We start from the raw sequence: 20,190 nt of genomic DNA on the forward strand, positions 1-20,190 counted from the left end.
TGATTGGGATTTCCACCCCGCTCTCTCTCTCTCTCACGCAGTCTCTTGCTTGCTTACGTATACGTAACATATTACGTAGCAGACCTGTGGACGCGCTTCTCGGGTTCTCGCTCTCCCACTCTCCCGCTCTCTTCTGTTCTGTTTTGGTTACCCCTTTTGGCGCTACCTTACCTTATTTGCCGACATGACTGCGTTGACATTGCTACGTCGATCTCTTACGGCGGTCAGCTGCGCTGCTAACGCCCCCGCTCATTTGTCCAATTGGCGGTTTCTGCCGCCGCTTCAAAGGCGCCAATTGCATTGGCCCACTTGTGGGCGACCTGCTGCACTTTTGGCCAGCAAAACAACAGCAACACAGGCAGCAGCAGCTGCGCAGGCGCCAAACGCGCATGCTAATGCCAGCGGTAAGTTCAAAACCCGATTTATGCAAATTGCGCGTGCAATTGCTGATTTATGATGCGGCAGCAGAATCTTAAATGTGAATCACGCATTTTGTAAAGCAATAATAGAAATCAGATAACTCTAAATAATCTAAGTAGATACCGAAAAAAGCCTTAAGAGGTACTGAAAAATAAATAAATAGTTTTCAGCTGATTAAATATTAGAGATCTTTAATGTTAGGAAAAACAAAAACGTTAACCGTTTCAGTTATAAAGACCCAATAAAAACTTAGAACTCAGACCAAAAAGTATCATTATTAAGATACACTCATTACATATTATAAAAATAAACCACATACTACAATATTATAAGCCTGATATGATATAAAGAAGATCAAAAATAACTGGGTTTCTTTCAGTTTACTTAACCGCTAACAAATATCATTTAAAAATGAGTGGGCTTAAATCAGACTGCTTTCATCAAACTGAAAACAATTTCACTATCGTAATGGAAATTAGGATTATTAACTAGTCTTTGATATTATATGTGGAAACTGGATCATACATGTATAAAGACTATAAAGAGCCCACTAAATTCAACATAGTTAGTTTTAATATTATTTCTGAGAAACCCACTTACAAGAGATTTATTTTAAAAGAAGATAGTTTTTATTACATTATGAACGATCATTATCGAATCTAGAACCTGTTGATCTCTGTTTTATAATCTTCTTGTTCCTAAAGTAGTTGACAACCCTGTCTTTTTAAAATTTTGTCTGTTTCTTTTTCCCCCCTCTCACTCTTACCATAACTCAGCCGGTTTTTGCAAAATTTTCTCATAATGACTCCCACACGCCGCGCCAACGAATTTCTATAGACGTTTATAATTAAAAATAAATGTATCTCTTTTGACAACCAAGCAAAGTCCAAAAAAAAATGTTTGGCGAACAAGTGGCGACTTTATAAGAAAAGGGGGGCGGGTTCTTTATTAACAATATAAACAAAGAAAGGAATGGGTATGGAGGCGTCCCTTGGTCTGCCTTGCATTTCTTACTAATCACATTTTGATTGCTCAGTTTGAAAACTCATTAAGCACTTGCTCTTCCTTTTTTGCAAAAATAAAGAGCAGTTTAAGAACTGGTTTCATTTCAATTGCCTTTTAATCATTTTTACACCCGCTGCAAATACCCGGAACGATCATTTTTCTGCCATTACTCAAGAAAGGTGTTAATAAGCGCAGCAAATCGGTCATAAAACTTGTTTACCTAAACCCAACAGTTGTTGTTTATTGTTATTACTTAATGTACTCGTCTACTCCAGATTGATTAGGTGCCAGACCCCCGAAGCTCTTCAAATATATTTTGGAATACGGGCTAAACCCGATAAGATAAGTGGGTAGACCAGAGAGAAGCTCTCTAAGATCTGCCAAAATATTTAATAATTAACAGATGGGCGTTGGCGATTTTTATTTCATCATCAAAATAAACAAAGTCGTTTTAAGATCAATCTAAAACTGAAAACTGAGTCAGGCCTTGTTGATAAATAAACTTTGAAATGTTCCAGAATTGGTATAAAATGCAGGGGATGTGTGTTTTAGGCCATACATTTATAATTTTAAATTGAATATTATATTCCCAATTCCTGGTCATAGGCACAACTTTATTGTTTATCATAGCTTGGATCTAGTTAAGCACTACAATAAATCCAGCATAATAAAATATTAAAATAATTCGTATTATCCACTATACTTCATTATTTTTACGAGTGTTCTGATGGGCAAATAATTTATGTTTCGTGTCACACCTTTACAACTTATTAAATACAACAAATAATGCCTCATTTACCATGAAATTGGCTTATTTTTTCGAGTGGTCTGACTGGGTTCCGATAAGATAAAGCTTGTAAACCCATCAACTTAATTGGGTGTTAGCAGTGGGTGTTTGTGTGTGCCATGTGCCCATCTGTCACCCTCGCTTTCGTTGTGTAAGGTCAACAAAATTATATGGTTTAGATGGAAGAACGCCCCTCAGTCCCGTCCCACTTTCTCCCACCACCCACCAAGTAAATGAACTCAAATTGAAATGCCCTAGAGCATTACTTTTCTTTCAACTCGATCACTTGCCTTTCATTCCAAGGCATTAATATCAAAGTACAGAAACAATTTCCACAAGTTCAAGGTCATTACCAGGCGCACACAGATACTCTACCCACACACATTCAGCACAAACAACTTGAAATACTCGCGCACAGATAATAAATAAGCTGCGAGTGAATAAATAATGTGTGTATATAGACTTGCGAGCCCCCTATAATAGAAAGTATAGAGAGGCAGAACCGAAAAATAAAAGCTGAGAAATATAAACACGTTACACGCGCTAGACAATTTTCAGAGATTGCGATTCCATTATATACCATAATATATACCATGTATGTATAATATCAGGTAGAGAACCTTTTAGAAAGCCAGTAGAAACCCGACTAAACATAAGGCTGATAAGCATATTCGCCTCGAGAATTTCGGGTTTGCAAAAAGAATAAATAAACATTAGCAGATAGAGCGAGCATATAGAGCCTATTTGGTCTGTTTCCAACCGCTTAGGGTTTTGTGTTTTTGGTATGGGTGAGAGATTGCCAGAACAATTAGAAGTTCGCTTCGGTTGCCTGAGACCATTGGAATGGTTTTCGCCTCCAGTCGCTCAAGCGCCGCGTATCCGAAAGCACACGTTTCGCTCCGGGAAATCGGAATAGTAATAGCTACTTCTCAGTTCTAAAGTGAGCCCACCACCCCTTTCAGACTTTTCCTCTACGATCCGCACCATGTCCTCCGCTGCTCCGAAACTTGTGGCCGTTGCCGAGTCGCGTCGCTTCATGATCGACTGCTTCAAGGCCGTAAAGGTGCCCCAGGCCCATGCCGAGGCCCAGGCGGATCTCCTGGTGGCCGCCGATCACCGAGGACACTTCAGCCACGGCATGAACCGCCTGGAGATGTACATCAACGATCTGGCCATTAACTCCACGGATGGTGGAGCTGTGCCCAAGATCCTGAAGGAAACCCCGGCCACCGCCTGGGTGGATGGTTTGAATGGATTGGGCGCCGTGGTGGGCAACTACTGCATGGATCTGGCCATTAAGAAGGCCAAAACTGTGGGCGTTGGCTGGGTGTGTGCCAAGGGATCGAACCACTATGGCATGGCTGGTTGGTATGCCATCAGGGCCATGGAGCAGGGTCTGGTGGGCATGTCCATGACGAACACCTCGCCCCTGATGGCGCCCACGCGCGCCAAGGAGGCTGCCCTGGGCACCAACCCTCTGTCCTTGGGCGCCAATGCCACCAATGGCGATAAGTTCCTCCTGGACATGGCCACCACCGCCGTGGCTGTGGGCAAAATCGAGATCCAGCGCAGGAAGGGAGCTCCCCTGCCCGATGGCTGGGCCCAGGATCCCAATGGAGCGGTGACCAACGATGCGGAGCTGGGCTTCAGCACTGGCTGCCTAATGCCCCTGGGCGGATCCGAGCTGACCTCGGGCTACAAGGGCTATGGCCTCGGCGCCATGGTGGACATCCTGTCGGGCGTTATGTCCGGCGCCAACTACTCCACCCAGGTGAGGAAGTGGACCCACGCTGGTGCCGATTCCGCCGCCGATCTCGGCCAGGTCTTCATCGCCGTGGATCCCAACTGCTTTGCCCCCAACTTCGAGGAGCGCATGACTGACTTCAACTCCCGCCTGAGGGGCACTACGCCGGTAAGAATATATAAGAGCTTTTCAATTTTTAAAGTTTTAAATTAGAGTTTATAATATATTTTTTAACAAATTTTTATTTATACCATTTAAGAAATAAGGCACTTTGTTATCTTATCAAAACTCTACATAGATTACTCCCACCAAGATAATCTTATTCTATTCAATTGAATTTAGAGAGATTATAATATGATTGTGATATGATAAGCCAACCAAGTGTATTATCTTGACAAAAGATATCAAAAGAAATCAGACAGTTTATAATATTTTTGGTATAGTTAATATAAATCTTATAAATAGTTCTAATGAATTTATGGATTTCTTTTCACAGACCGATCCCAGCAAGCCCGTCTTGTTGGCTGGAGACAAGGAGCGAAACGGAATGGCTGACGTCGATGCTGCCGGCGGTATCCAGTACCTGGAGAATCAGCTCAATACCTGTGCCAACCTGGCCGAAAAACTTAATATCAAGCCCCTGAGCTTTGTCTAAACTCGAAAATTCTGGATTTAAAATAGGGAGCCAAGCTCACCCGATGCCATATGCTGGAGAAGCCTCTGCATTTCGACGGACCAAAGCACTATGTTACTTTACACTGCAAGAAATATTGATATTCGCAACAGCTTGATTTGCGCGGGTGCTCATTTATAGTTTGTTACATATCCCCGTGCACTTAAAAAATATTTCTAGTTTTCTAGAAGGCTGTCCTAGCTCTTAAATACAGATGTTAATTTGTTTTCGTACATTTTAAAATCGAATTATCAAAAAACATTTTTTACGATCTATGGCATTCTTCTAGTAAATTAGCAATATAAAGTAGAGTAAAGACTTGCAGCTTGCACTTTTATTATAAGTAAAGGGACGTCTAAATTTCTTTTTAGAAAACTATTTGTTGTACAATATATCGCTTTTGACACTTAAAGATATCCAAGTTGTGTTCAGCAATTACGTAATTATTAAAATGATAAATGCTCGATGATAAATTTGTGTTTATGATTGTTCTTTGGGGGTTTCTTATCAGTATTATCCACATATTCTTTTATATTCTCATTTCTGGAATGCCAAATTTGAGTAATTAAGTTCTGATAAGGTTTTAAAGTCAGAACACATAATTTTAAAATTTAATATCATCCCAAAATAATATTTATACACTGAAATCAAACAGTTGACTTTAATGGACGCCTTAAGTATGGTATTAATAATCCAAGATGACTTCGGTTAAAATGGCTTGGGATTCGAATTTGGCATCTTTGTGTGCCGTTGGAGACCTTAGGACCTTCCTGGATCTGAATTCCTGGCACTTGGTGTCGAAGAGCTTGGGTGGCATGGGCTGACTCGGGGAGGACACATGCATGGCAGTTCGCAGTTCCTCGGGATCCTCGGTGACGCTCATGGACTTGATGAAGTCGATCAGGCGCTGGTTGTCCTCGGTGAGGCGGCGCTTCTCCTCCAGCATCAGCAGGTTTTGGGCCTCGGCCATCGCCTGGCGGCGCCAGAAGTTCTTCAGGCTCTTGTTCAGCTCCACCAGTTCCTCCTCGCTTATGTCCACGTGATCCTTCAGGTTGAGGGTCTGCAGCTTAAAGTTCTCGTTCACCTCCACCTCGGTGTCGTCGAAAACTTCGCCGCCCAGGATTACCTTCTCCGCCTCGGTCTGCAGTTTCCTGCAGGTGATCGACAGGGCCAAAAGTAACTCCCCGCTCTTCACATGCTTTTCCATTTGCTGGGGAATAGGTTAAGGTATAAAAATTAAAAAATAATTTTTACATATGTATATTGTATATTCTAATAATTTTTTGGATAAAGAAAATTATGTTTACATTCAGAAAATGGTTGCAGGAGAGTCCAGACGAGCTCTATCGCCATAAGACACTCGATAAAATGTATATTTACTGACTGGACTTATTTAAAAAGGTCTTAGCACCATAAGCTTCAACATATGTTTTGACTTACTACTTCAATTTAACTGTATACCATTTTTTCTAGTTTTCAATGATTCTTTTAAACAAATCCAGTCATTACTTAAGAGTTTAAGCAAGTGTTATATGACCATAACCTTTTAAACTTTAAGTACTTGCAATGGGTTAAATATTTTTCAGATTAAGAAATTCAATGTTGATAACTGATCGGAAGTTAGTTATATTCCTTTTTTGGAATAGTGTTCTATATCCCTCTAGCTTATATTACCTTTGTCAATTCGTAGCACTCGCCGGTGAGGATGCGCAGCTTCTCGTGGGTGATCTCGCGGTCCATCTCCTGGTTGAGCTCGATCTTCTTGCGCACGTTGGTGAAGTACTGGAACTCCAGGCGGAGGTCATTCAGCGTGGAGTTGTTCTCCACATCCATGCGAACCATTTCGCGCTGGAGGTCGGCCTGCATGTTGATGTACTTGGACTCCTCGGCATTTAGCTTTCGGGACTCCTCCATGAAGGCCGCCTGGCGCTCCGTCAGCCAGTGGATCTTCTCGTACTTGTGGGCGTCCAGTTCGGTGCTCCTTAACGACTCCACGAAGTCGTTGAGCTGCTGCTGCATGTGCGTCATCCGGCGGACTATCTGATCCCGGATCTTGAACCGGTTCTCAATCTCGGTGTTCACCCGATCGTCGCGCTGTTCCAGATAGATGGTGTAGTCCTCCTTAATCTGATCCCTGGTGGTGATGTTGGTGGCATGGATGATGTTCTCCGAGTTCGATTTCATGGCCTCCACTTCCTCGGTGCGTCGGCGCACCTCCTCGTAGTAGTCCCGCAGCATCTCGTCCGCCTGCTGGTCGTACATGCTCCGCACCCCGCCCAGCATCACGTGGAAGCAGTCGCGGATGTGGTCGATCAGCTCCACCGTCTTGCTGTAGCAACGCACGTGCTGATCCTGCGTCTGCGACATGTCGTCAAGGAGCATCTTGATGTGGTCGTTCTTCGCCTGGATGATCCGCTCCGAGCGCTCGCCCCACGCCGTCATCTCCTCGTTCAGCTCCTTGATCTTAATCTCGCGACACATCTCGTGCCACTCCTCGTTGCCCTTCTCCTCCATGCGCTTGCCCATCTCCAGTTCCCGCATCAGGGCATCCTGAAAGGATCAGGGGATCAGGATTAAGAAAGGAGTATTGTATTAATCAGTAGGCATAGTAAGTTCTTAGTAAAAGCTTCTTGTTTTTATAATAAAATAGGGTCATAAATGGTTGCAGTTTCAAAAGTGTAGAAATATTTAGGGCTTAAAACATACTTTTGATTTAACATGCAGGCAAGAAAATGGCCCTTATAGGTTTATAATACCCCTACAAAATTACCTTAATCCATTTTATTCTGATTTAATTTCAAATTGATATTTTAACTATTTATATATATCTCTTACTTATAAACTAAGACTCATTTCCGATTTAAAAACAGTAACGCTAAAGCTTCCAAAAATAAAACAAAAGTCCCTAATGTGTAGATAACTGCTCATAAAAATTATTTTTATAAAAAGCTAATCAGTTTTGATAATTAAATATAATATAATGATATCCATTTGTAATCTTAATAGCATTTCTAACTTATTTAATTTATATTGCATAATATTTTTTAGTTATTGTCTTCTGTGTAACCATAAATATTTCATTAACCCACCCGCATGATGAGGCGCTTCTCATCGAACATCGCCTGTCGCTTGGCCTCCTTCTTGATGGCCTTCTTTTGGGCCCTGGTCAGTTTTGGCGGTCCCTGGGGCTCCTCCTCCGCCATTTCCTCGAGGTAGTTGGCCGAAATGCGCGTAATGCGCGCCAAAACGTCCGCCATATCGCTAGTGTATCTTATAGAACTATGAATTCAAAAGCGCAAAAATATGGAGTATAATTTTCGGGTAATCGGTTGGCAAACTGAATTTGAATTGTGTGAGTTTACTTGAAAGCTGAATCAAAGTGTTGCTCAGAGCTTTCGAAGGGTAGATTCCAACACTGGCTTTCAGCTTTTTCAAGCGACTCTCTTTTTGGGTTTTGGCGCAGCATCTGAAGCTCCAACACCCGACTTTGATTTCCTCAGTTGACGCTCAAAGCTTGGCTCGCGAGGTTGTTTATAGCTCCGAAATTCCGGAAAGACCCTTAAGCATTTCAGTTCGATTCGATTCCGTTCCGGGTAGTTAAGCCCTCCACTGAAGGCACGCCATCTCGTGTGTGTTGTGGTCCCTGCTCCTTTTTCCTTTTTCCCGGCTGGCACTGCCTTGTAAACAAAAATAGCTCTGCTGCCTGGCTGGCGAGGGTGGTTACAACCCCCAAATCCGAACCATCCGACAAAGGCAACTACAAAGCTCCGCAGCATAAGTGGCAAGGGCACTCCTGGCTGCCTGGCTGCCAACTTTTTCGGGGTTGCAGACAGTCGGCAAACAAGCTGCGAATGCGACTTTAAACGTCCATAAACATTCGGCCAACAAAAATAATAGCAATAAACCAACAGTCGTTCGCAGTATCTCGTATCACCAAGTGCAACTGTATCTGTATCTGCGTTTAAGCGGTGAAAATGAGCGAATCCGGTGGATATCAGAAAATGCCGCCCGGCTGGGACTGCAAATACGATCAGACAACTGGAAATTGGTGAGCTGCAAGTGCATGCATGTGTAATACAAGCCGTCATAAATATTTATGCATTCATTAAACACAAAGTCGTGAAAACCGGACTGTACTGAGAGATGTGGCGCTTGAAAGGAGGGGGATTTTGATAGGTTGCCACGGGAGGCAACTGATTAATTTGCGTGCCACCGTTGCCTTGGGAGGCACTTTCGGTGGGCGAAGGAAAGTGGGTGGTGGGTGCCACGGTGGCTTTAAAATACCAAGTGGGTGGTGGGTGTCCAGTAAAAGTTCAGCGAAGGTTCACGATGTCTGGCTTAACGGTAGGATAACTGTCCGAAGGTTCGTTGATGTTAATTTTTAAAGAACTTCCTGTACACTGATACAAAAGTTGATATAAATACAAATTATAATAAAATTTTGATTAAATACAGTCTTTATTTAACGCGTATGACATGTATTACATATTGTGTATTTCAAAAGAGAGAGAATGAAAACATGAAATATATAATATACAATGGCAAAAATTGTAAGTCAAAATGTATCAAGTTGATGATTCTCACATTATTTTCTGTGTAAAAAAGTACTTAATAAGCTTCTTTCTAGAGAGAATACCAATTAATATACCTTATACAATGTAATAAAGAAGAAGCATACTCACTAAATTTATAAATTATTATTAACATTTGCTAAAGTATGATTGTACTTCCGTATTGCTTAAAAGTTAACACCGAAAACTCAAAGGGCATTTCAAAATTCATGTTTCAAGATAACAAAGTTCCACATAAAATGTATAAGTTTTCGGAACCGAAAGATAAGTCTTAAATATTTTTCGAAGTTGTATTATTGAAGTCTGCCTTCTTTTAATCAATTTTAAATTGGTTGAATAAAATTTAAATTAAATTCCATAGTATTTTATGTAGCTGAATTAAACAAGTGGCTTGTTCTAAATTCCAAAGACCTCATGTGACGGGGCCATTTCCCCATGGACTACTTAGGGCTCCTTAACCACTCCAATTGGCCTCGTTTCAGCTTCATAAATTGTGTCACTTCCGCGTCGTCGGATGCCAGCGGGGTCTTTAACTTCTCCTTAGTCTCTGATATATGTATGCGCCACATATATGACCCAACCACCCATTTTTTAAAGGGTTTGTGCAATTAAGCAACAAGCCCAACGACTGTCATACGTTAATTCAAGAGGCTACTCAGCCGGAGACGAGTTTTGCATCAGCAACCCCACAAATCCCCATTCCCAATCCGAAAATCAGAGCCATGATGGCCTGCCAAACGGAGATGGAAATGACGACTGTGCGTCCGCCTTTTGGCAGCTACTTGGCACGTGTCTCGGTTTAGGCGGTTCCTTTTTCTTCACCCTGCACCCTTTACCTGTCTGCCCTCCCAGAAGACCATCAACATGTGGCCAGAATCCCAAGCCAATCCCAATCCAAACCACCACCAACCGGCCGGCTAAAATAAGTCCACCCTTGGCCTGAATCCCGGAGCTTTCGATTGGCCCTGTGTGGGAGGTCATTTGGTGGCCTTTGATTTCTTGCAAGCTCATCTTCCATTCGGCCACCCTTCTTATGCTTCTTACTCTTCCAGCTATTACATAAACTACCTGACCAAGGCCATGCAGCTGGAGGATCCGCGCGGACGCAGTTACAGGCAGTTGCAGGACGAGCGCTGCTCCACGGAGTCGATAGCCTTGCAGGTAACCTCCGCCGCTTATTATTCCGATTGGGGCACTTTGCATTTTATTGATTTTATAATGGAACATGCAACCTGGCATTCTCGTTCCTTGCAGCAGTTGGTCAGTCAGCCGCAGACCTCGCACAACAGCTCGCCGTACCACGTCCATCCCAGCAACAACCTTACCGCGATTCGGGCCTTCCAAGAGCGACAGCATCCGACGCTACACAACGTCTCAACCAGTCCATTGTTATCGGCCTCCTCCAGGGGACAATTGGTGAGTTGGCTACAGATTGATGTAAGAAGAGAATCTACAAGAAACTATGAACAGACAACCATAATTGTCAATCAAGTGGCACAAGTTCTTAAACCCACTGTGGGGGTGCTTTAAAAATGTATAGATTTTAGAGCAAGGTGAGCAATTTCGGAAACAATTGTCTTGCTGCATGCATATCTCCATCTCCCTCGCACTCCCGCGGCTTAAAAAATAAATGTTGCATTAAGTAGCTATGCAACAAATGAATATGTTAGTGATTATCCTGATTTTATGTTAAAGGTTTTTAACAGTGTAACAACAACATAAAGAATTTTGATATAGTATCCAAGAATATATAGTATAGTATCAATATTTTATGAAAGAACACTTTGTTACCTAATATTTTTCTTCCTAACCCTCAGGAAATGTCTTCACCTTTGCCCTTTCAACGAGCTCGCCTGGGTGCGAATCTCTCGCGGCGCTCCACCATCCAGGAGACCTCCTTCACCACCCAAGCGGAAACGGATGCGGTGGTAACCAAGATCCAGAACATGTTCCCCACCGCAGGCGAGAATCACATACGCCTCCTGCTTAAGCGGTAAGCAATTGGCGGTAGACTCTAGCCCAGCTTTCGTGCCAACTCAGCTAATCCCCACTAATCTGCGTACTTACCTCTCTGTCTTCTCACACGCTGCCTAACGCCGCTTACTGCACCCGCCTAACCACGATTAAACACTCATCCCACGCTTACTAACCCACGAAAACCCACAGCTACTATAACAGCGAGGCGGTCGTCATCAGTGCTCTGCAGGTGGAGAAGCACCCGGTGACCATGCCCGGTCCCTTCGTGACGCCCCCCTCGCAGCGGCACCTGTTCCACAGCAGCTCCGCCTTCTACATGACGCCACCGGCACGTCGTCCGGACACGGTGGCTAGTCGGCGCACCTCGCGCACGGCCAGTCCCTTGCCCGGCGGACGTTTCGGTAGCCTCGTGAGCGTGCAGAGCGGTCCTGGTGGTCCCGGAGGCTCGGGCGGTCCTGGCCATCCTGGCCACCAGGTGGTCCTGCCTCCGGGCTCGGCTGTACCGCCAGCTCTGCACGGATCGCCCCTGTGGCGCAGCTCGCCCAGGCCGCATTCCTCGCCCAAGATGAAACTGAGGTTCGCTGGGATTTCCATTTGGGGGAAATCGAATTGAATTCCCTAGATCTTTATTTATTTTCGCCATTATTTTCTTGTCCGCGAGTTGTCCGCTCAAGAGAGAATCGATTTTTAATTCATTTATTTCTAAAATCAAATCTTGTTATGGGGATTTTTTGTCTACTTTTATTAAGATTATGTGGATTATGTTCATACTATCGAATTTTAATTATAATTATTATTTTTAACACTCAAGGTAACTCTTGTAAGTCACAATTTTTAAGACTCTAAATGTTGTAAGCTAAATTATTTATTTATTTGTTCGTTCTTAACCCCTAAAATAAGTGTATTGGTCAAGTAATACCTTACTATCCCCCATAGATACATGAAGAATATATTTCCCAAGGCGGATGAAGAGCTGCTGCTGGATATCCTTGCTAATGCGGATAATAATGTGCAGTTTGCCTCGGAGAAGTTGATTTCCTTGGGCTACACAAAACGCGAGATGCAACAGCCACATAGGCCCAACAATCGACCACCAGAATTGAACCCAGAACAGAAGGCTGCCGGGGATCAGGGTGGTGTACACATTCCTCTGAGACCCAAGGAATATACAGAGGAGGAGAAGATAAAAAGTAAGTGGAGATCGAGAGATTGAAGTCCCATCTAGCTTATACATTTTTATTTGCAGTGCAAACGTTGCTCAAGGAGAAGTACCCACAAATAGCCGAGCGCATAATACTGATGGCCTTGGAGTCGGTTAACTATGCCGAGGATCGGGCCACCCAGATCCTGCAGATTGTCCAGGACGAGGATGAGCAGAGGGCCCAAAAGCAGGCGCCTTCGAAAACCAAACATCTGGAGTTGACCAAGAGCACGACGGGAACCGAACAGGTGGATGGTGCCACTGGAGACAGGTACCTCTATGACTTTACCTTTACCCCAACCAACCAAGGTCGTTGCCACCTGCTTTTCCCAACCACTTCTCTCTCTTTGGCCCGCTGCTTTATCCGTTTGTTAATCGACTGCCTATTTTCTATGTGAACTTTTGTTGCTGCCTTCGCCTCTGACTAAAACCCCGAACCAAATAATATTTTACAAAAATCAAATCAAATCCACACTGTCCGCTTGCTTTGCGCCACTCGATCAACCAGCCTGCCCACCGTGGTGGAGCCCACCACCTCATCCAAACCGAAGCCACCGCACAAGCGCCACATACTGCCATCGATCAATGTCACCACACCATCGACGTTCACCACCCAGATCATTTTGGCCCAGGCCACGCCCACACCGACGCCCACAGTGGAGGAGAAGCTGGAGACCCATCTGTCATCCATATCGAGCGCATCCTCATCGCACTCATATGCCTCACCCGCACACTCACCCCGCATCGGGCAGAAAAGCTACGAGCGGCTGACCACCAAGGGCATCCTGGCCAAGGGCGGCTATACCCATTATGGCCACAGCGATACCAATAACTACAGCATCGGCGGCTACCTGCATGGCTCCTCGAATGCTAGCTCCTACTCCTCCTACTCCGCATCAATGACGTCCTCATCGCTGGCCTCGTCGGCCCAGTCCAACTCCTCATCCATCGCGAGGAGGCCAGCTGCATTCGAAAGTCGCGCTCGCACCAAAACCGATTCACTGAAGTATGCCCGCTAAACCCGATACCGTTACCGTTTCGCTAAGTAGATTTCGAATCTGAATCAGTCGTTTGCGCATGCGTTTTTCCAGGATTTCGCATGGATTGTAGCAGGGAATCCAGTTTTGAGCTAAACTTTACAATCTATTTACTCGTCTTTTTTTGGCATGCCTAAAGCTTATATAATCTTTGACTTTTATTTTGAATTTATTATATTCAAGTGTATATTAACTTTCCCTAACAGGCATCGCCAGCACTCTTCGGGCTTTGGAAACTCCAACAATTCGGAATCGGCAGAATTCCAATCTATCATCGAACGAATGGCCAGTTTGGGACCCAATTCTCAGCTTAACAAGGGTGCAGATGAAAATCTTCTATTGTGAGTACCTGTTTTAAAAAATTTAAATATCATATCTTAAAAAACTTCTTTTAAAACTATCTAAATTCACAATGCAATTCCCTGGAACTTTTTTTTAAATCCAATTTTTCTCTGCAGAGCTGACTATGTCACCTGGAATGGACCCAATACCAAGCTGCTCCAAAAGCAGGCCACTCAAGGTCCAGACGCAAGTCTCTTGGCAGAACGGAGCTACAAACCCAGGGGCGGAAATTCGGAACTCTGCAAAGGAGCCCAGTCAGGATTGGCCAAGGGCAGCATATACGCTCAAGGCAGCAACAAGAGCCCCAACATCAAATGCAACTAGGCGGGAGTCCCCCATCTCGAATCTCCCCCAGGGTGCCAAAGAAGAAGGGACTAATCATAGTACATGGAAAGCAACACCCCCCAAAAATTTAGACTTACCATTTATATGTGTCGTAAAGTGTTTTTTGCTCTTCCCCCCAAAAACCCTCCCAAACACACTCCACGAGTACGTAGATCTCAAGACCCAAAAAAAAAATCACATTCCATCCAAGCTCCAATTATTTTTAGTAACTCGTAAATAAACAGACTTTAAAACTAACAAACTTACTTAATAATAATGCGTTTCTGGAGAGAGGGGATTATAGTACAAAAAGCATTGAGCATTGGGCGGATCTAGACCTCGTCCTCGTTGAGGAGCATGTTGGGTATGCCGTCGGTGATGGGGAACACCCTTCCTGTTTCCGGGCACTCCAGCTGACCCTCGAGCACGTCGATCTCGAACAGCAGGTGGTGCAGCTTCTGCAGGAGCAGCTCATTCTCGCCAATGTTTTCCGGTTGCACAGCGGGTATGTCTTCTGTGAGTTCCGCCTGAAAGATACGAATTTGGGAGGGAATTATAAGGTGTTCTTGGAAAAATGTTTACTTTATGTCATATGTAAATTATAAAAAAAGTTGGCAATGCTATTATAATGTTATAATCTATTTATACGATTTAAACAGAACTGGCTTTTAAGGTCTACTTGTTTTAAAAACATGTTGGGAACTGTTTGAAAGTTGTACAGTATTCTCTACGTACAGCTTCCTCTTTAAGAACCTAATAACACTCACCACCTGTGCCGCTCCGTAGACCGCTGACCAGTCCAATTTGGGTAGAATTCGCTCTACGAAAGTAGGATTGAACTCGCTCTCCACCACTTCCTTTTTGCTTATCTGGTTCGAAAAACAAATATTCCATGAAACAATCAATAGCAAGCGTTATAGATTCCAGAACTCACCGTCAGCTTGAGGGGAAAGCCCACCTTTACACCCTTAATGGCCATGGAGGTAAGGAAGTTGTAAGTGCTGAGCTTCATTTTCTAGCTTTCCAATATTGTATTCGGGCCGTAATTCAAGTTAATAGGAATGTTTTTAAAAATATTTGCGGTGCACGTTGTGTTCCTTCTTCTTCTTACTGATTTGGTCATTCCCTTTTCACGGAAACTATCGATATCTCAATACGCAGCTATCGATGTTCTGAAGCAGTTGGCAACGCGAACTGGTGGTCAAATGTTTTGAACGGTCACACTGCTAATTTTTTAATTAGAAATTCTCACAACTGTCGTCTTTTAATAGTTTTTAGCCGTTTCTAGATGTAATTTGGGTTGAAAAACCTTTAAAAACAGTGACTGAGTGAGGAATAAAGGCGTGACGAGAGAAATGGAAGATATATTCCACTGGTGCCGCGAGGGCAACTCGATTCAAGTGCGCCTGTGGTTGGATGAAACGGAGCACGACAACAATTTGGGGTAAAACTAAAACAAGTAACTAACTAGCCATTTGGTCACTTTCTAGTTGCTTATGAAGAGCTAGTGAGAAAGAAAGACCCTATGAGTAGTACCGTACCATCCCAAGAATCCCCATTTAGTCATCGCCCAAATACGCCCAAGATTTCGAGGGTCTTTGAAGTCTCAGTGACGTCATGATTTATTCTTGTGTTGTGTAAACAGACGAATCAAAAATTTATATGTATGCATATCGCGAGCATAAAACCCGCTTCCCACACAATGATTCTATATTGTATTCTACAGATGTTTTTTACCCCTTATAATTTTGTATTAGAAGCAATCGTTTGGTTTTTATATAGCAGAAACCGTACCTAAAATCTATGTACTAAATAAAGCATACATTTTATGTATATGCTAGATGTACTATAAATGTGTAACTATTTACATTGATAAGAAACTATCTTTTTAACTGTGAAACTTGACTTATAATTAATGCGTTTAAAGAGAAATGCAAATTATAATTATTAAATATGCATCCCTTTATATCCTATGAGATCTTTGAATGTTATATTAAAATATATATATATACTACGGGCTGAGAACAACTACTCCGTGTCTTAAGCATTTAATAATTTAAAAGATATAATATTTTCTGTCATGTCTAATATTTAATTTCTTTTTTTAGTGACGACCATGGCTTCAGTCCATTGCACTGGGTCGCCAAGGAGGGCCATGCCAAGCTGGTGGAGACTTTGCTGCAGCGTGGAGCCCGCGTAAATGCCACCAACATGGGCGACGACATCCCACTCCATTTGGCGGCAGCTCATGGCCACCGCGACGTGGTCCAGATGGTGAGATAAGGCACAAACCAATCAGTTATCTTACCTAAAACTCATATCTCTCACTTTAGTTGATAAAAGAGCGCAGCGATGTGAATGCGGTAAACGAGCATGGAAACACGCCCCTGCACTACGCCTGCTTCTGGGGCTACGACATGATCTGCGAGGACTTGCTGAATGCGGGAGCCCAGGTGGGCATCGCCAACAAGGATGGGCACACGCCGATCGAGAAGGCAAAGCCCAGCTTGGCAAAAAGGCTACAGGATATGGTCGAGAGAAGCGGCAGGGAGGTGAAGGTGATCAGCTTCAAGGAGCAGAGCTGGCAGGGCATGAAGACGCGGTCAAGGGATGCCACTTTGTCCCGCTTCAAGGGAATTAGTATGGGAGACCTGGACCTGCACACCAAGCTCTCGGTGACGCCGTCGGGGGAAACTTGGCGAGGTCGGTGGCAAAAGAACGACGTGGTGGCCAAGATACTGGGCGTGCGCCAGTGCACGCCTCGCATATCGCGGGACTTCAACGAGGAATTCCCTAAGCTGCGCATCTTCTCTCACCCCAACATTTTGCCCATTATAGGGGCTTGCAATTCGCCGCCTAATCTGGTGACCATTAGTCAGGTGGGTTTGATTGAGATAACTTCAGAGATCGTTATTTAATCTCCACAAATGATTCTTTACAGTTTATGCCACGTTCTTCGCTGTTTAGTCTGCTGCATGGAGCCACTGGTGTGGTGGTGGACACCAGCCAGGCGGTGAGCTTTGCCTTGGATGTTGCTCGGGGAATGGCCTTCCTGCACTCGCTGGAGCGCATCATTCCCACATATCATCTGAACAGCCATCATGTGATGATTGATGAGGATCTAACGGCGAGGATCAACATGGGCGACGCCAAGTTCTCGTTCCAGGAGAAGGGACGCATCTACCAGCCGGCCTGGATGTCGCCGGAGGCACTGCAGCGCAAGCAGGCGGATCGAAACTGGGAGGCCTGCGACATGTGGAGCTTTGCCATACTCATTTGGGAGCTGACCACACGCGAGGTGCCTTTCGCCGAGTGGTCGCCCATGGAGTGCGGCATGAAGATTGCGCTGGAGGGTCTGCGTGTCAAAATACCGCCAGGCACCTCGTCGCACATGTCCAAGCTGATCGGTATCTGCATGAACGAGGATCCCGGCAAGCGGCCCAAGTTCGACATGGTGGTGCCCATTCTGGAGAAGATGCGGCGCTGAAAGGAGGGGAGCAAAATCAATAGATGCCAAGCCAAAATGTGCCTTGAGAAACCTTCGTTTTGCCAACTAATTGTAATTACTACTTTGTGTTATCTTTGTCTAACTGAGCCTAACCGAAAACGAAAACCGTACCGAAGTGGCGAAGCAAGTGCAACTGCTCTGTCTAGAATTTATGTTTCTGTGTCTCACTGTTCTCTACTTATGATTTTCCGTCGATGTTTAGTGCGGGTGCTCGATTTTGTCGTACATTTTAAGTTCGATAACCTTTAGGATCGTATTTATACAGAAATATATTTGTTACTAATTAATTAAACCGATTGTGTACCCGAGTGGAGGCGGCACAACCCATGGGGCTACGAAGGAGAGCTTTAATCCAAAGAGCTTGCTCGCCGAGAAGCAAAACAAGAAGAGAGCTTTCCGCCGGAGTGGGTGGCGATGCAGGAGCGCAGCGGTTGGGGCAGCGCGAGCAAGGCGGCCCTGACCTGGTTTCCATCTCATGCACGCGATTTTGTGCAGCCCGCGTGGGCAGAGCGAACTCGGCGATTCAAGAGGAGAGCGCGCCGGCGTGGGAAATTCTCTGCGAGAGCGGAACAAAATTATTGTATTTGTTTAAAGATAATTTTTGTTTAGGAGGTTTTATTTATTGGATTCAAAAGTAAAAATTATTTTTATTGGTTGTTTATTTTGATATTTTGTAAATAATGTTATTAAAAGTTATTTTTTTTATGTAATATCATTTTATACATTTTTTTAAAGTTATTTTTTACAATGTATATAATTCAATTACTCCTTAGAAAAATTTATTTCGTACGATTTTTTTAAACCTATAAATTTTATATTCATGAACTTAAATTTGATTGCAAAATTTTAAAAATCCATTTTTTTAAATATTATTTTAATGGTATTTCAAAAGAGATACTGAACTATACAATTTACAATTCATTTTTAAAGATATTGTAGAACAAAAATTTTTTTCTCAGAGTTTTAAATATATTTTATGTTCGGTAGTAGGTAAAAAACGAAGATAGAACTAAGAGTTGCGTAAAAAAATATAGGGTATATCTATTTATGATATTTAGATTATTATTAATATTTTTATAAAATTTGAAAAGTGTTTGGGCCAAACTTTCTCGGCACTCTCTTTTGGCTCTCACCGGCTGGCGGCTCTCTGTTTATGTTTTTGCGGCAACGCTTCATTCGGGCCAGAATGTTGTTGCTGCGGCAAGCTTGCAACGAGCCATGTGATTGTTTTGCTGGCTCGCTCTTGCCTCACATCCTGTGGCAGCTAAGCTACTTTTTTTTTTGTATTTGCTGCTGCTGTTGCTGCTGCAGCTTTAAAAACTTTTTGCTGCATTTTGTTGTCGCCGTCGTCCTGTCGCTGTCGTAGTCGTCGGCGCTTTTCGGGCCCAGAGGCTGGTCGCTCGGTCTCCGCACGGGCTAAAACGGAAAAACGGCAAAACTGCAGTGGCCAAAAGCCGATTTACAGTATTCCACGCCAGTTATGACGGCAGCTAGCCAAACGGCAAGAGCATTTCCGCAAAGGATTTCCCCTTTAGAAACATAGAAAACCCCAATAAATTCGGTAGAGTGATGTGTAAAAGTGAAAATAATAAAAATTAAGCTTTAAATTTTAAACACTAACGTTATGCAGTGAAAGTGCAAGATTTAGTGGCATCTTTTAGGCGCAGTACTTTCACTTTGCAGGCTTGCAATCACTTTTGTTTGGCCTGAAATCGGTGGTGCAGCTGCTTAAATGTATTTTAGTGACAGCTCGGAAAAACAGCCAGCCCCTTGGAGGGCCGGCAATCCATGGAGTATTCAAACACCACGGGTTTGAGTCACATCATCGAGGAGGAGGAGGAGCCGGAGCAGCCCACCAGAACCAGGTTAGTGCCTGGAAATACTGCGCACATGTGTGCCCCATTTAATGACCACACCTGCCCCTCTTATGGGCTTTCACTTTCCTTTTTTTTGGATTTTTTTTTGTATCATCTCTTATTTCAATTAACCATACAATTGCCCGGGATGCAAAAAAGAAAAAGGGAACTTTTCAGCCACAGTTTGCCGCAGTTACTCCATCATTCATTTGGCTGACGAGTGAGCCACTAACCTACTTCCTTCACACACAAAAGCCGCAGTTGCAGCATCTGCTGTGTTGCAGCGGTGGTTATTGTTGCTGCTGCCGCTGCTGCTGGTGCCTCCTTTGCCGGCATGCCACGCCCACACAATGGGAGTGGGCGGTGGGCGGTGGGTGGCCCGCGGGGCAAGTTATCCCATGGATATGACGTTGGCGTTGATGAGTAAAAATGTGAAAATTACATGGCAGGCAGATGGAAACAAACGACGACAGTGTATGGCAAATGATGAGATTTACTTCGCAGCAGGCGGCTCTTGTCCTTTAAACCGATCGATGGGGATGGCTGAATAAATCAAGAGCTCCATTCTGCAGAATTCGGCACATAAAGCCATAGAAAATGGCGAAAAGGGGCCGCTTGCCAAACTCAAAATGCCACATGGGCATATATTTCACTTGTGCTTTCGAGCGGCGCATTGAAAAGCGAAAATATTGTGACAATATAAGCGGCAGGAACATCAGCAGACCCAAGTGTCTTCCACTTGTGT

At 43.9% G+C, this 20,190-nt stretch overlaps 6 protein-coding genes across 10 annotated transcripts in view; 4 read left to right on the forward strand and 2 right to left on the reverse strand.

The window, feature by feature from the left end:
- Positions 1 to 20: 20 nt before the first annotated feature.
- LOC119552578 (uncharacterized oxidoreductase YjmC) lies at positions 21 to 5,102 on the forward strand. The gene is made up of 3 exons (XM_037862208.1): positions 21 to 404; positions 3,175 to 4,124; positions 4,453 to 5,102. Exons 1-3 carry the CDS (start codon positions 185 to 187, stop codon positions 4,609 to 4,611), a joined length of 1,329 nt encoding a protein of 442 aa, XP_037718136.1. The 5' UTR covers positions 21 to 184; the 3' UTR covers positions 4,612 to 5,102.
- Positions 5,103 to 5,228: 126 nt separating this feature from the next.
- Positions 5,229 to 7,991, reverse strand: LOC119553810 (dynein regulatory complex subunit 2). The gene is made up of 3 exons (XM_037864431.1): positions 7,719 to 7,991; positions 6,304 to 7,179; positions 5,229 to 5,839 (listed from the first exon to the last, which is right to left on the reverse strand). The coding sequence occupies exons 1-3, from the start codon at positions 7,884 to 7,886 to the stop codon at positions 5,315 to 5,317; spliced, it is 1,569 nt and encodes a 522-aa protein (XP_037720359.1). The 5' UTR covers positions 7,887 to 7,991; the 3' UTR covers positions 5,229 to 5,314.
- A 149-nt stretch (positions 7,992 to 8,140) lies between these two features.
- Positions 8,141 to 14,339, forward strand: LOC119553137. Of its 5 annotated transcripts, none has more exons than XM_037863330.1 (10): positions 8,141 to 8,677; positions 10,253 to 10,361; positions 10,455 to 10,616; positions 11,018 to 11,193; positions 11,367 to 11,753; positions 12,114 to 12,367; positions 12,424 to 12,649; positions 12,887 to 13,384; positions 13,622 to 13,756; positions 13,874 to 14,339. In XM_037863330.1, exons 1-10 carry the CDS (start codon positions 8,604 to 8,606, stop codon positions 14,079 to 14,081), a joined length of 2,229 nt encoding a protein of 742 aa, XP_037719258.1. In that variant the 5' UTR covers positions 8,141 to 8,603; the 3' UTR covers positions 14,082 to 14,339. The 5 variants fall into 5 exon arrangements, with proteins under 5 accessions (XP_037719258.1, XP_037719259.1, XP_037719261.1 ...); XM_037863331.1 differs by having other exon boundaries at positions 10,458 to 10,616; XM_037863333.1 differs by lacking the exon at positions 12,887 to 13,384.
- Positions 14,287 to 15,200, reverse strand: LOC119553139 (multifunctional methyltransferase subunit TRM112-like protein). Its single transcript, XM_037863336.1, has 3 exons — positions 15,016 to 15,200; positions 14,849 to 14,950; positions 14,287 to 14,608 (listed from the first exon to the last, which is right to left on the reverse strand). The coding sequence occupies exons 1-3, from the start codon at positions 15,091 to 15,093 to the stop codon at positions 14,414 to 14,416; spliced, it is 375 nt and encodes a 124-aa protein (XP_037719264.1). The 5' UTR covers positions 15,094 to 15,200; the 3' UTR covers positions 14,287 to 14,413.
- An 84-nt stretch (positions 15,201 to 15,284) lies between these two features.
- Positions 15,285 to 17,881, forward strand: LOC119553138 (integrin-linked protein kinase homolog pat-4). Its single transcript, XM_037863335.1, has 4 exons — positions 15,285 to 15,525; positions 16,190 to 16,355; positions 16,415 to 16,960; positions 17,023 to 17,881. Exons 1-4 carry the CDS (start codon positions 15,437 to 15,439, stop codon positions 17,566 to 17,568), a joined length of 1,347 nt encoding a protein of 448 aa, XP_037719263.1. The 5' UTR covers positions 15,285 to 15,436; the 3' UTR covers positions 17,569 to 17,881.
- A 1,045-nt stretch (positions 17,882 to 18,926) lies between these two features.
- LOC119553826 (ecdysone-induced protein 78C) overlaps positions 18,927 to 20,190 on the forward strand; it is a 44,466-nt gene continuing 43,202 nt past the window's right edge. Inside the window, exon 1 of the mRNA XM_037864459.1 lies at positions 18,927 to 19,454. Within this exon, the coding sequence (XP_037720387.1) occupies positions 19,378 to 19,454 (77 nt within the window). The 5' untranslated portion in view covers positions 18,927 to 19,377. The remainder of the gene's footprint in view (positions 19,455 to 20,190) is intronic.

This window comes from Drosophila subpulchrella, chromosome 3L (genome assembly GCF_014743375.2).
Source record: "Drosophila subpulchrella strain 33 F10 #4 breed RU33 chromosome 3L, RU_Dsub_v1.1 Primary Assembly, whole genome shotgun sequence".
Taxonomy (NCBI): Eukaryota; Metazoa; Arthropoda; class Insecta; order Diptera; family Drosophilidae; genus Drosophila; species Drosophila subpulchrella.